The sequence below is a fragment of the Chelonoidis abingdonii genome, chromosome 1, assembly GCF_003597395.2.
Source record: "Chelonoidis abingdonii isolate Lonesome George chromosome 1, CheloAbing_2.0, whole genome shotgun sequence".
NCBI classification, from domain to species: Eukaryota; Metazoa; Chordata; order Testudines; family Testudinidae; genus Chelonoidis; species Chelonoidis abingdonii.
The window spans coordinates 85,335,404-85,349,838 of record NC_133769.1 but is presented as its reverse complement, the minus strand read 5'-3'; the positions used below and the strand labels follow the sequence as shown (position 1 = coordinate 85,349,838).

General features: G+C 45.5%; 1 protein-coding gene across 1 annotated transcript; it reads left to right on the top strand.

The window, feature by feature from the left end:
* Positions 1-9,049: 9,049 nt before the first annotated feature.
* On the top strand, positions 9,050-12,098 carry LOC142045890 (inositol 1,4,5-trisphosphate-gated calcium channel ITPR3-like). Its single transcript, XM_075060443.1, has 4 exons — positions 9,050-9,104; positions 9,363-9,528; positions 10,143-10,307; positions 11,891-12,098. The coding sequence occupies exons 1-4, from the start codon at positions 9,055-9,057 to the stop codon at positions 11,972-11,974; spliced, it is 465 nt and encodes a 154-aa protein (XP_074916544.1). The 5' UTR covers positions 9,050-9,054; the 3' UTR covers positions 11,975-12,098.
* The last annotated feature ends 2,337 nt before the right edge of the window (positions 12,099-14,435 follow it).

Sequence of the window (14,435 nt, the reverse complement as noted above, 5' to 3'; positions counted from 1 at the left end):
CCAATCTCCTGCTCAAAGCAAGACCAACTAAATCAAGCTCTTAGGAATATAAGGCATAAAAGAAGAAGCGAACCCCAGGGCTGCTGATCCCTTTCCCCTACCATCGCAAACAACCCCATCCTACAGACCACTCACCAATTTGCAATTAATCTTGAAAAAAAATGACCTAATTTATTCAATTTATGGAGCTCCTGGGTCCTTTAGTATGCAGAGGGGCACAGAGTCAGCCAGTGCACCCAGGAAATGGTCATCAGGACCGGCCACAGAAAGTGGAGGGTCATGGCGCCACAGAGAAGCATCCCTGAGCACCCCAATTGAAGTTTAAAGATGGTTGGCCCCATTCACAAAGCGGCTTAGGTGTTCCAACACTGAGCATTGTGGTGCCTAGCTTTTAGGTGCTTACAAAACCACAGGAACACCACTCCAATCTATAAAGCATGAGATAGTCATGTAGCCGCCCTATATAGTGAAAGAGGAGAGACAGATGCATACATTCTGATCCATAAAGCCAGCGTGCTTGGTGGGGAGTTGCCTAAACTAGCCAATGGGAGATGGAGACAGGGGCATGTGCTAAGCCCCACTCCTCTCTGAGAGACAGGCACCTAAGTCCAGGCTGCAGGGAGGCAGCTAGCTCTGCTAGTGATCCACAATCAGAACCAGCTGCCTAGAGTTAAGTGGTTTAGATGCACGTTTATTGCAGGAATGCACCTGTCTTCCTCCACTCTAAACAGCTGAAGAAGGAGGTGTTGGTGCCTACCTTATAACTTTTAACCCAGTGCTGAAAGCACTCCCCTGGGATGTGGAAGGCCCAGGTTCCATGATAGTCATTCTCATTGCCTCTGGTGCAGTAGGTATTTAAATATTTATCCACAGTGGAACAGTCATTGGGCCAAAAGGAGAGGGAAGGAAAATAAGAGAGTGAAAATGCCAACACTTCTTTGGTGGGGTTAAAGCATCGAGTATCAGAGTTGAGTATATTCATTCAGACCTGATCCCAAACCAATAGCTGAAGCAAGAGGCAGGAATATAATGAAAAGTAATTTGTTACAAGCTGTGAAACCTATTAAAACAGGAGAAAGAACTGCATTCATTTCCTCAATGAGTTTGGCAAAGGAATAATGTTTAAACTGCACCAGTGGGTGATGATCAGTACCATCTGCTTCGTTCTCCCTAACACTGAGACTGTTGATTATGTCTTTGCACCAAATCTGAGCCACATTCTTTGATAAGACTCATAGTAAAAAAACGTGTTTAATAATGTTAAGTTAATGTGAGAAAAGCAATGCAATTCAAAGCCAGTGCTTCTATTATCTCGCGGTTAACAAATACCCAATAGCAGAAGCTGCTTGCTTTTGTGCAGGATATTATATCAGGTGCTTCATCAAAATTAAAACCTTTAGTCATGCTAAACACACGCATATACAGAATTTCCAATCTTTTGTATAGACATTTTCCTGCTGCCACATCACCCTGAGCTGCAATCTTATCAAACCTTTATCACCGATCGATGAGCTTGGAGATTGCCAATAAACAAACAAACTCCATAATTGTGTTAATGATTCACTAGGCATCACTACTAGGTCGCACTCTGCTGCTACAAATGCCATCTTTCAGATGAGATATAAAACTATAGTCCTGACCACTTGTAGTCATTAAAGATCCCATGGCACTTTTTCTATGAATAGGGGTGTTAATAACCCTAGTGGCAAATTTCCAGTCTGGCTAATTACATTCTGCTTACCTAAATGTTTCCCTGTAGTTTAAATCAGATATTAAAACTGGTGTGTGGTGTTCGTCCTCATAGTTAAACTGCTGCACTGTTCTACCCCAGAAGGAGCTCGTTGTCAGTGATTAAAGAATACCTATATAGTGACTGCTAGTCATTTTATAAAGCACTTTGAGATTTTTATGCTATAGACTGTAAATGTAAGATCATTATCATAAGCATTGCATAGGAAACTTCAGGAAGAATATGTGCATATTCCAGCATCTGGGAATGACTAAGGTCAGAATCAGAGGGGTAGCCGTGTTAGTCTGGATCTGTAAAAAAGCGACAGAGTCCTGTGGCACCTTATAGACTAACAGATATATTGGAGCATAAGCTTTCGTGGGTGACTATCCGCTTTGTCAGATGCATTCGATGAAGCGGGTATTCACCCACGAAAGCTTATGCTCCAATATGTCTGCTAGTCTATAAGGTGCCACAGGACTCTTTGTCGCTTTTTAAAGTCAGAATATCAGCCCTCATTTTTGTGTCCTAAGACAATGCACATTTCCTTGTATGCAGTAGCATACCTCAACATGTAGTAGGTTATATTTAGATTTCAGGATTAAAAGAAAGGAGAGTTGTATTAGATTTATACAAAGAACTGTTTTAGCTTATTTCCTTATTTAAGCATAGAACATGCTGTATTCTTTTGATGGGAAAAGAACTGGCTAATTACAACAGTCTGCATACTAATTAAGGTAAGGTTCTAAGACAGTTGTTGTAAGAAGCCAGGTGGAAATATGTAGGAAAGTCTTCAAAGAAAATGGCTGCATTATTAACTATCAATATGTATTTATAATGAGATAGTGCCTCCTGGCCCCAATGAAGATGAAGGCCTTGCTGTGCAAGGTGCTGTACAAACATAGTAGGATGCATTCCTTGCCACAAAGAGCAAGCAGTCTATAAAGACAAGAAACAGAGAAAGGTGGCAGAAAGTAAAAGTTCAGGGATGAAGGCACATGTAGCTAATTCAATCCTCTCTCTTATGTGTTCATTCATATTTATGTTCAGACTTCTGACACTTGCCAGATATGTCCACTAAAAAAATGGAAAGACCTGCAGTGCAATTTAATTTACCTACTGTAATTTTAATGGGGCCGCATAGTGCCTTGGGCCAGCCCAGCCAGTCCCTTGTCTTTCTGCCTGTTTTAATGTCTCTCACTTTTCTCTCACTATCAAAGGATCTTCCCGTTTTTTTTAAAGAATTCTCATTGGTATTTATAACACCATCAGTGTGGCAAAAATCTTGCCATTCTTTTCTGCCCTCCTTGGACAGAGCAAAACCAGGGATATCTTTAGGTTTTACTCCATTGGGACTGGTTAAAGTAGGTTGTAACAGGAGACATTACTCACTGCACCAGTTGGGGAGAAGAGGGAAGCTGGGTTCCACCTTTTACTTTAACACTCGTGCTTAGGGATTCCCACTGGCAATGCTGTCTACTCTAGATGACATTCAGATTCCATTTCTGAATGACAGTATGGCCAATAACATAGGCCAATAACAAGTTATATGGGTCTGTGGTGCCGATGCTCCACCAATATTTGGGCTTACTGTGCTTTGGGGGTCCCCATCCTACCCCTGATCCATCCCCTTCCCACAACCATTCCAACCCTTCCCCCAAGCCCCTGGCTTGCCTCTTTCTGGCTTTTGCCCCCTCCCTCGAGCAATGCTGTAGCTGGCGGGAGGGAGCAGGATAGGCTGCGGCTGGGTCCTTTGCTGCTGCCGGTGCCAGGCCCCCTACTAATCCTTCAGGTTGCCCTGGACCCAGCATCCCTCATGGCCAGTAATAACTGCAAATTCCATATAGGAGCAGTATTTCTCAGACCTGCAATTACAGGAAGAGAAGTTCAGAAGAAGCAGGCTATTTGCATCCTAGACTATACAGACAGATCTGGAAGCAAAATACATCCACTCATAAGCCTTCCTCAAGTCTCAAGATGTGAGAAGGAGGCAGTAAGCCAGTCCTGTGAAGATTTTGAGAAAAGGTAGGATTTGCAGAACACTTGGTTCCACCAAAGAAGACAGCAACAAGTAAGAAGGGAAGAAAGGTACTGTAGGGGATAGACTTTGCTTTAGTGTGATGTAGCAAGGCGGGGGGATACCCCGCAGACCCGCAGAGGGACGAGCCTCCCCAAGCACCAATGTGGGCAGAGCCAGTGGATCTGCACCCATCCCCTGGAAGGCAGGGCACAGGACAGGAAGTAGAAAAGCCCAACTGCAGAGATGCCAGATGTCTGTGGCCTAGCTCTGGGTTGGGGCACACTGGCAGGCTGAGCCCGACATGAGGACTGGCTGGGCCAGGCCAGCCCACCCCTGGCCAGCTACCCCGAGGAGCAGCCCAGCCTACCCCTCTCCCGTTACCTGGAGGAACTGATGGTGCTGGAAATCTCCAAGGACACCGCCCTAACCCAGGTACCCTATGAGGGGGACTCTGGAAGTAGCCCAGGGGCAGTCGACCCTGGTCTGGCTGCAGCTCAGCCGGAGCCGATGTCAGTGTGTTGCAGTCAGGATCCCCTCTGACACAGCAGCAAGTCTCCTGCCACTGCTAGGGCCCCGGGCTGGGACACAGTGGAGTGGGTGGGAGTGTCTTCCTTGCACCAGATGCTCAGAAGCCTGAGCTCCTGACTATGTGTTTGCTGCAAGGCGGTGGGATACCCCACAGCCCTGCAGAGGGACGAGCCTCAGCCAAGTCCTTCTACATGTGGGCGCCACCATGTGGTGTGGTACCTGGGGAGAATGTGTGGCCTAGTCCAGTCTGGGACAGACCAGGCCAACTTGCCTCCTGGGAGAGCTTCACTTTCATAATAAAAATGAAAAACAGGCAATTTTCATTATGAAAGTTCTGCATGTCTATAACAATTAATAGAGCAGTTAATGGATTTAGGCTGCTACTAAATCCTGAGCTAATTATTCCTATAACATATTTATTGCAGGCCATCTATTTACACATGTTGTCCATTGTTTTAAACATAGTCTGTTAAAGGGTTCAATAGTTTGAATTTTCCCATGTTAATTTTGTCTGTATTGTAGATGATCTTTCTAAATATCCCTGTTAATTTGATATTCCAATAAGGTTATGAGATTGTGAAAATAATCCTAGACTTCTATGGACACAATTTGTTTTCTCCCTTGTGTTAATTCATTATGTCTTAAAAAAAATAAAAGATTTGGTTTTGTATAAAATTATTCAAATTGTTATTTTTGTTTTTAAAAAAACTGAAATATATACTGCTCTTAAAGCGTGAATTAGACAAGGAAAATATGGTGTTCTTAAAATTGGATCCCTTCATTGTGATCTATGAAAGTTCGTCAAAATATATAATTATTACAGTAATTCAATCTGTCTTTGTTAAGAATCATTAACAAATCAAAGACCATTGAAGTCAGTTGCAAAACTCCAATTAACTGCAGTGAGAACTGGAAAAGGCCCTCTGCGTAAGATTTTAAGAAGTGATTGGTGTTCTTAGATGCCTGACCTGAGATATCTTAAAAGGGTCTGATTTTCAGAAAGTGATGAAAACCTACTCTTAAAATCAAGTTGAGCACCCAACATTTGGAGCACCTGGTATCACCAATCACTCTTTAAATCTTGGCCTAGGTCTTTCATTCTGTCACCATTGTCCTCTGATCAATACATCTGAATATTAAATAGTTATTTCATTATGTACAGGTAATTGTATAGCTCTTAAATAAACAGAGTTCAGAAGTTTGTTATGCTTTGTCCACTGAAGCTATGTCTCTTCCATTTTCTATTTCAGTATGCTATGAACAATGTTGTGGCATAACTAAAGCACAAATCTTAATAATTTATACAATGACTATCTCATATTGTAGTTGCTGTTTAACTCTTGTTTGAAAATGCATCGCTTTCTGCCAGAAGGGACAATTCACTTACACAATGGGTGTATCAATGTCAAAGTAAGCTCACTAAAATTTCAGAGACCAGTGCTGTAACCCCTGGCAGAAAAAGAATGGAATACATAGGCAAAGCCCCCCCCCCCTCATCCTTAAAAAACCCACCAGTACAACTGGCGCTGATCAGCCCTTAAGGCCAGTGACTCAATGAGCTTTGTAGACTGAGCTTTCCTCTCTCTCTTTCAAGGCCAGGGTTACTGGGACACTCACCCCTGCTGCTGCCCGGCCAGGGTTTCGTGGAGAGAGGACGCTGCCCTCCGGGCCTGTCCATCTGATACTCAGAACTGCATCTGGCACAATGTACTGCCCTTCTGGAGAGCGAGGCAGGGGCTCCTCCTCCTTGGGAGAGGCACTTGAGGGGCTGGGGCATTGAGGGAGACTTGGCCCATCTCCTGCTGGCTCACTGCACCTCTCCTCCCTTCGCAGTTACGACTCCAACCTGAATGACTCCCGGGATGACAAGAAGAACAAGTTTGCCAGCACCATGGAGTTCGTGGAGGATTATCTCAACAATGTGGTGAGCGAGGCGGTGCCCTTTGCCAACGAGGAGAAGAACAAGCTCACCTTTGAAGTGAGAAACCTGCACTGGCCCTGCTGGGGAAGGGGCATTCGTCAGAGCTTTGAAGCAACCCCGATTGGGGGCATTTTAGCACAGCATGGGCCTTATTCCCTCGAAGAGGCAAGGAGGCCACATCTCACTGCTGTACAGGGGCCCTGCGAAAACTTGGCGGCCAGTTTCTAGTCACACCGTGGGCGACCATCTTGGAACTGCCAATTCTTAGCGCAAACTGGGCTGCCATCTTGGAATGGCCAATTGCCACTGCAGACTGGGCAGCTATCTTGGGAGTCCTTACCCTGTGCGGTTATATTCCTTGTCTGCTCATGGGGTGTGGGAGAGATCTGGAGTCTTTCTGTCCTTCCTGCAGGTGGTCAGTCTCGCCCACAACCTCATCTACTTTGGCTTCTACAGCTTCAGTGAGCTGCTGCGACTAACACGGACTCTGCTGGGTATCATAGACTGTGTCCAGAATCCTCAGCTCATGATGCAGACCATGTACAATGAGGATATGGCGGGTAAGACTCCATGGCTGGCCTGTGAGCATCTGCTTTTCTGAACTGTCTCAGTTCATTGATGACCTCAACTGAAACTGGTGGGCCTGACTGTCTCTGGAAGTGCTCCCATCTGGGAGAGGGGGGGCAGCTACCTGGAGATTCTCGCCTCTGCACTCACAGCTGGGAGCAGCGGGGAAGTTGCACGGGGCTTCTCGCCTCCAATGGATAGATTCGCACTTGGAGCCTGGTCGGCTGCCGTGCTCCCAGTGGGGAGCCAGGAGCCAGGACTGTGGTGGGCAGTAGGGCTCCCAGCGGGCAGTGGGGAGCCCAGGTGGCAGCCAAAGCTGGGAGCCTGGGTGGCAGCCTGGCTTGGAGCAGAGACCCGCTGGGAAGTGGGGAGCTGGCTTTCTTGTCAATGTCATGACAGTGAAATTGACAAGAATGACAGCCAACAGCCAATGTAAGGTCACCCTAACTTCATCGACATAAGCCCTAGGCCTCTCGTGGAGATGGAGTTATGATGTTGGTGTAGTAGGGCACGTACATTGGTGGGAGCAAGGCTGTAGTGTAGACACTGACATCAAGCCTTATGTTGACCTAACTCTGTGGTATAGACCAAGCCTGAGAGACAGGGGTTAGCAAGAGCTTGACCCCTCTCAGGTTGTCGGGCAGGAGCTTGGAATTTGGCCAGCAATAGTAAGAAAGAAATGGAAGGACATGCCAGATGAATAATCAGCCTCCCCATTTATCCTCCAATAAAATTAAAGCAGTTTCCAAGTTGGTGGAAGTTTGGGTGGGCTCTTATGCCAGCCCCAAGGTGGACTTAGAAACCCAGCTCTAGCCCCCTCAGTGTATTAAAGCTGGCCTCACACATTAGCCTCCTGCCAACCGCGGGTGCTTCCCTAGGGAAGAACATGAGGAAGTCCATCCAGGGTGTTGGCCAGATGATGTCCACCATGGTCCTGAGCCGGAAGCAGTCCATCTTCAGTGGCCCAAGCCTCAGCACCGTGGTGGCCTCTGAGCCCACGGACCGGGAGAGGACCATAGAGAATGAAAACATCGTTGTGATGGAGACCAAGCTGAAGATCTTGGAGATCTTGAAGGTGGGTGCCCATGGTGGTGGAAAAGCTGGTGCATGAAGCTCAGAGGGAGGGAACAAATGAAATAAGGAAGCTGCAGTTTCCCGTGGACTTCTGCTATGGACCGGTGCCGCTGGCCTCTGGTTAATGCAGGGCTGGGGTGGTCAGAGGGGAAGATGGGGAGCGGGGGCCGGGAAGCTGCAGCAGTGTGAAGAGGGCAGTTTCCATGGTGGGGGATTCACTTCTACACTCCTTCTGCCCATACTGCTCCCCAGTTCATCCTGAACGTGCGGCTGGACTACAGGATCTCCTACCTGCTCTCTTGTCTTCAAGAAGGAGTTCATAGAGGTCTACCCCATGCAGGACAGCAGCGCCGACGGGACAGCTCCAGCCTTCGACTCCACAGGTAACTGTCTCTCCATCTCTTTTGCTCTCTACCAGCAGTGCCAGTCTCTAGTGCAGATTAGATTTAAAGGGCCACATATGACATGTTAAATACCAGCTCATTATTGGGAACACCCTGAATAGCACTATATGGCTCTGATAAACTCTCTTAGCAGATGGAGAGGAATACGTGCTGCACTGAACACACTGGGTTGGAACTATTGATTGTTTGGTGCCAAGGCCCAGTAGTGGTTTGGGAGGCTTTTGCTTGGAGGAATTGGAGGTTGAAGGAAATTAGGGGCACAGACACTTTCACTCTGGTGTTTCTAAGGCGTGGTACCTAATATGAGCTCAATAATAAAAGTCTGCATTCTCCTTCCCTGGCTTCTCTTTCCTTTTGCCTATTTTCTCCCCACTCCCCTTCTGTTGTTATAAGCTGTTCCCTGTAAGCCCAAGGGTAAAGGTGGTGACTCCTCCCTCCCCGCTTCCCATATGCTCCATCCCCCCAATGAAATAGCAGCAGGACGTGTGTGCATGTAGCAGTGGCCAGTGGCTCACCGTAGAACTACCGAGGAAGGTGCTTAAAGGCAGGGGAGGTAAAGAATCTGTGGATACTGTGGTGCATGCTCAGGTACCATGCTGATGAACAGCCTTGTGACGACCTAGAGATAGCCTAGTCCATTCGGAGTTCAGCAGGGCAGGAAACCTCGTTCCCCTCCCTGGATTGGGAGTTGAGACTGTTTCCCTAGGAGTTTCTGCCTCCCCTGGATTCGTTGTCACCTTCCATTGGTACAGGGAGGGTGTCGAACTCCCTGCTGATGGTCCCTTTGCTTTCTCTCTTTTCAGATGCAGCGATGAACCTGGAGAGGATAGGCGAGCTGGCAGAGGCCATGTTTGGGGTCGGGTAAGTGCCTCAGTCCCTTCTTTCCAGTGGAAAATTAATCTGTCCTTTGCTATTCGCTGTAGATAAGTGCTGCTCTCCTATGAAGAGGTGGATTGCTGGAGGCTGAAAGCCACAGGGAGCAGAGAATGTGGGTGGCCTGGGGCTACCATAAAGGCTACCAGGAACCCTTATCAGCCATAAGGAGTGCAGGGCCAGCACAAAGCCTGAGGGAGTCCTTATTGATTGTTCTCACATTGTGGTCTTTCCCCTTGGCTTCAGGAAGTCGAGCAGCATGTTAGAGGTGGATGATGAAGGAGGGAGGATGTTTCTCCGTGTGCTGATCCACCTGACGATGCACAACTATCCCCCACTTGTCTCCGGCTCCCTCCAGCTCCTCTTCAAACACTTTAGCCAGAGGCAGGAGGTGCTGCACACCTTTAAACAGGTAACACTGCTGGGGAGCAGCCCGGATGTCCCAGATCCTCTCTCAAGTCCTGGCCTACACCTGGGGTGCAGTTGGCTGAGGGGGTTGTAAATAGGTAACACTAGGTGTGAGTCTAAATCCAGCCAGGCTGGCAGTGAGCAAAGGTCGAGTCCATCTGAATGTGGTGTGAAATGAGCGAGTGAGGTCAGTCTAGCTGCTAGCTGGTGCATGTCCACAGCGTTTGGCACCAAGAAAAGGTGCTTGATGGAATGCCCAGATCTGTGCCAGCTAAGGAAGTCCCATTGGTGCGGTTCCCTCCTTAAACTGCTCTAGCAGGGAGGCTGCAGATTCTTGCCATGCCCTGCAGGAAACGAGTCTAAGTGGTCTTGAGATCCTCATCCGTGGGAGGCGGATGCTCAGGGTTGGGTAACAGAATCACTCCCAGGCCTGATAGTGCCATAAAAGTAGATTCTAATCAGCTGTGTCAGCCACAGCCACCCCTGTGCCTTCTGGACTGAAGTGGGGGAAGCAGAGAGCTGAGTGAGGAGAAGGCAGATGGACACCCATGCTTGGTTTTTCATTGCACACCGGTTCCTCAGTGAGCTGAAGGGGCTGAGGTTCTCTTCGCGTTGCAGGTCCAGCTCTTGATCTCGGCCCAGGATGTTGAGAACTACAAGGTGATAAAGTCTGAGCTTGACAAGCTGCGCATGATGGTGGAGAAATCTGAACTCTGGGTGGACAAGAAGGGTAGCCCCAAGGAGGAGGATGCAGGGGAAGGGCCCAAGAAGGAGAAGAAAGAGGTAAGAACCTGAGCAGCTCTCCAGATTGCAGGGGAGGGGCTGGATACAGACACCTCTGTATCATTGGTTCAAATCCAACTCAGGCCAGTGACTGAAGGATATTGCTTCTCAGTGGCCTCTGGGTTCAGCCCCCTGTATCAGGCATGCCAGAGATGGGTGTTAGTGAGGCATTCAGTGCAGTAAGGCAGCTGCTGCTGGGGAAACTGGCAGGTGTGGAACCTTGTCAGAGATTTGCTGAAAGTGCAAGTACCGCGTAGCAACTGGATCACTCTTGTCCACGTGCTTGATGACACTCTCAAAGAATTCTAATAGACTAGTGAGGGATGTTTTCCCTTTACAGAAGCTGAGTTGACTCTTCCCCAACATATTGTGTTTATCTCTGGGTCTGTTCTTTACTGTAGTTTCAATCAATTTGCCTGGTACTGAAGTTAGGCTTATTGGCCTGTAATTGCCAGGTTTGCCTCTGGAGACTTTTATAAAAATTAGCGTGACATTACTCTTAATTTATCGATTTGTTCCAATACCTCTTCTATAGATACCTCAATCTGGGACAGTTCCTCAGGTTTGTTACCTAAGAAGAATGGATCAGATGTGGGAATCTCCTCCACATCCTCTTCAGTGAATTCAGATGCTAAAAATTAATTTAGTTCTCCACAACAGCATTGTCTTCCTTGAGTGCTCCTTTAGCACTTCGATCATCCAGGGGGCCCATTGTCTGGCAGGCTTCCTGCTTCTGATGTATTTAAACATTTTCTTGCTGGTAGCTTTTGTGTCTGTTGCTATTTCCTCTTCAAATGTTTTTTTTGGCCTGCTAAATTATATTTTTACACTTGACACGCCAGCTCCTTTCTATATTCCTCAGTAGGATTTGATTTTCAATTTTTAGAGAATATCTTTTTGCCTCAACTGCCTCTTTTACTCTGTTGTTTAGCCAGGGTGCCATTTTGTTTTTGGTCCTCTTTTTTTAATTTGAGGTATACATTTAGTTTGCGCCTCTGTTATGGTGTTTTTAAATAGTTTCCATTCAGCTTGCAGGCATTTCACTCCTGTGACTCTTCTCTGTAATTTCCATTTAACTAACTTCCTCTTTTTAGTGTAGTTCCCCTTTTTGAAGTTAAATGCTACTGTGATGGAGTTCTTTGGTATTTTACCCCCTACAGGAATGTTAAATTTAATTACATTCTGGTCGCGATTATTACCAAGCAGTTCAGCGATATTTGCTTCTTGGTCCAGATCCCGTGTTCCACTTGGGACTAAATCGAGAATTGCCTCTCCCCTTGTGGGTTCCAGGACTAGCTGCTCCAAGAAGCAGTCATTAATGGTGACTAGAAATTCTATCCCATCCTGAGGTGCCATTAGGGTGACCAGATGTCCCAATTTTATAGAGACAATCCTGATTTTTGGGTCTTTTTCTTATATAGGTTCCTATTACCCTCTGCCCCCATCCTGATTTTTCACACTTGCTATCTGGTCACCCTAGGTGCCCTGTACTCAGTCCACATGGGATAACTGAAATCCCTCTTTATTATTGGGGTGTCTCTTTTTGTACTGAGAGACGTTCCTCTCTTTCCTTCCCTTTGTAGCACACTGCAGATGAGGAGGTCAGTACCCCTGAAGAGAAGAGCAGCGAGAATTACAAGATAGTCAAAGGGGTAAGTAACAGCTAATATTGTCTCTGGTAACATGACATAGCACCAGCCAGCTGTGCAGTGGGACTGCCTGAGCTAGCCAGGTCAGCAGGGAACGTTGGACTGGAGTTGTCTTCATGGTGTTACATACAGCGTCTTGCACCATTGAGAAGTTAGGGGTGGAGCTGGCAGCTTGCATGCAAAGACATGCGAGACTCGGGCTTACACTTCAAAACTTGTATATCATACTCTCTGCCTGATGGGGCTGTCAATAGATTGACACTGTTGAAAGTGAGATGTGAGGTTGAGCTGCGGTCAGTAATTGATGGTGAATACCGCCCAATAGTATTGTTTTAGGACCTGATGCTGATAGGTGTTGAGTAACTCCTGAGAGAGGTTCTAGGTATGCTCAACTCATATTCCATGGACCAGATCCTGCACCCATTGAAATCAATGGCAAAGTTCCCAGTGACTTCAGTGGTTCCACATCAGACCTAATATATTAAGAATGTTTTACATATAGTTTCTGGGTCAATTCCTGGGAGTATTCAGTTCCCAACAAAGTCAATTCCCAGTCATTTTAAGATGCTAATCCTCTGTTAAACAGAGGGTCTATCCTAAGTGTCCTTCACTGGATGAAGCATGTAAGAGTTTGTTTACAGTTCTATCAGTTTTAATTTTAGATTTGGGATAGAAATTAGTGAATGAAGCATAGCAAATAATCTATTTGATAAATTTAGGCTTACTCTGCAGAACGTCTTCAAGCAGACTGAAATTAACAAAATTATGTGTTATTATTCAAAATTATTTGACGTATGTTTTTTGCTAATTTCTTAAACTGTTAATTGATTGTGCATGGTTGTCTGCAAGTATTTACTGTTGAAGTTGTGGTGGCTGGCTAGATAGTTTCTCTCCAGTGATTGGATGAGCTTCTGGCATGAATACGCTCGTATGTGATGAATATTTTTCACTGTCAGCTAATCATGTATGTAACTTTGACGTTCACTTTCATTGAATATTTGTGCCAGTGAAATCATTTGAAAGTTCATTGGCAGCAAACACAAAAGAAGTGTCAACATGGCCAGAGAGAAGTCATTAAAACTTTCAAATCAATATTTCCTGAAACGTTTTTCACAACTGGCTTTAAATTGGAGCTATTTAATGGCAGGTTTTTTTTAGAAATATGCAGACATCAAAGTACTTGATTTTTCCCACCTACTTCAAACTACTTTATATGTACAGTTTCTGGTGTGATTAAGTCATGCAATTTAAAACCTTTGTCCTCTGAGTCATTGATGTTTCATCCAGATGATGTGTTATGCTCTGATACACTGGCACTAGTCTTCTACCAAGAGAGAGAACAGTAACTATTTGGACATCTTTAGAGCCAGAGCTTACATAGTTGTGCAAACCTTTAGAGATGAAAGCAGCTTCTTTATCTGTCTCATTTTATAATGCAGAGCACAGTTTGTATTTGATAGAGTATCGGGCTTTGCTTTTCTATGCTCAGACTCTTCAGGTCTGCCAAGAAATTCTCAACATTATTTTACATCAGTGGGCATTCTCATCCTTCTTTTCTGTTACACTTCTGCCTAGAATGCACCACTGCCCTCTGATAAACAGAGCAACCAAGAAGGTCTGTTGCTGAGAAATATGGCATTGCTATAAATATAGAAATTTTAAAATATTCTTCACATTTTTATACCAAAAGTCAATTAAAATACAATTTAAAGCCCCCATCCTGCAAAGACCCACTGAATAAAGTTAAGCACCTGTGTAAGTGTTTGCAAGTTTGGGGCCATAAACTGTAAGTTTTCAGGACAGGAACTGTCTCTCACTATGTGTATGAACAGCGCCTAGCATAATAAGCTCTTGATGTGAATTGGGCCTTTAGGCACTAATGTAATGTAGTACAAATAATTAATAATAAAATACTACCATGAAATCAAGATATGGGTTATACAGTAGGAAATGTGGTTTTAGGAGTCTATTCTCCCAGATCATATTTACAAAACAAAATAATAACATTTTGACAGGCCAATTTTCAGTTCAGATTCTGATGTGGTTCATGTTTGAGATGGTATGAATCCAGTTTGACAGTGGTTTCCAGTCATATTTACAAAAGTGAGTCAGATTTGTCTAGATCAGATGGGTCTAAGTATTATCTAGCAAAAAAAAAAAAGGGAACTGACTGAACATTCTTGAGTACTTCCATATACTTGTGTGTGTAGTTTATAGGGGTGGGGCGGGGGAGAGAGAGCCAAAGCATGTTGATAAATAACAGTGAAAACAAACCAAAATCAAAAGATTTCAAAGTCCTCTTCAGAGATAGTTGTTAATCAGAAGCTCAATTATAATCAGCATTAATAGGGATGGTCCTATGCCGTACAGAGGCCTGTGACTGGGTGAATAAACCCCACACCCAGAAGAGCTTCTTTGGGTGCAGGCAGCTCCACTCCACCATAGCTGCAAAGCATGTCCAGGCTAGAGGAGGAGCTTA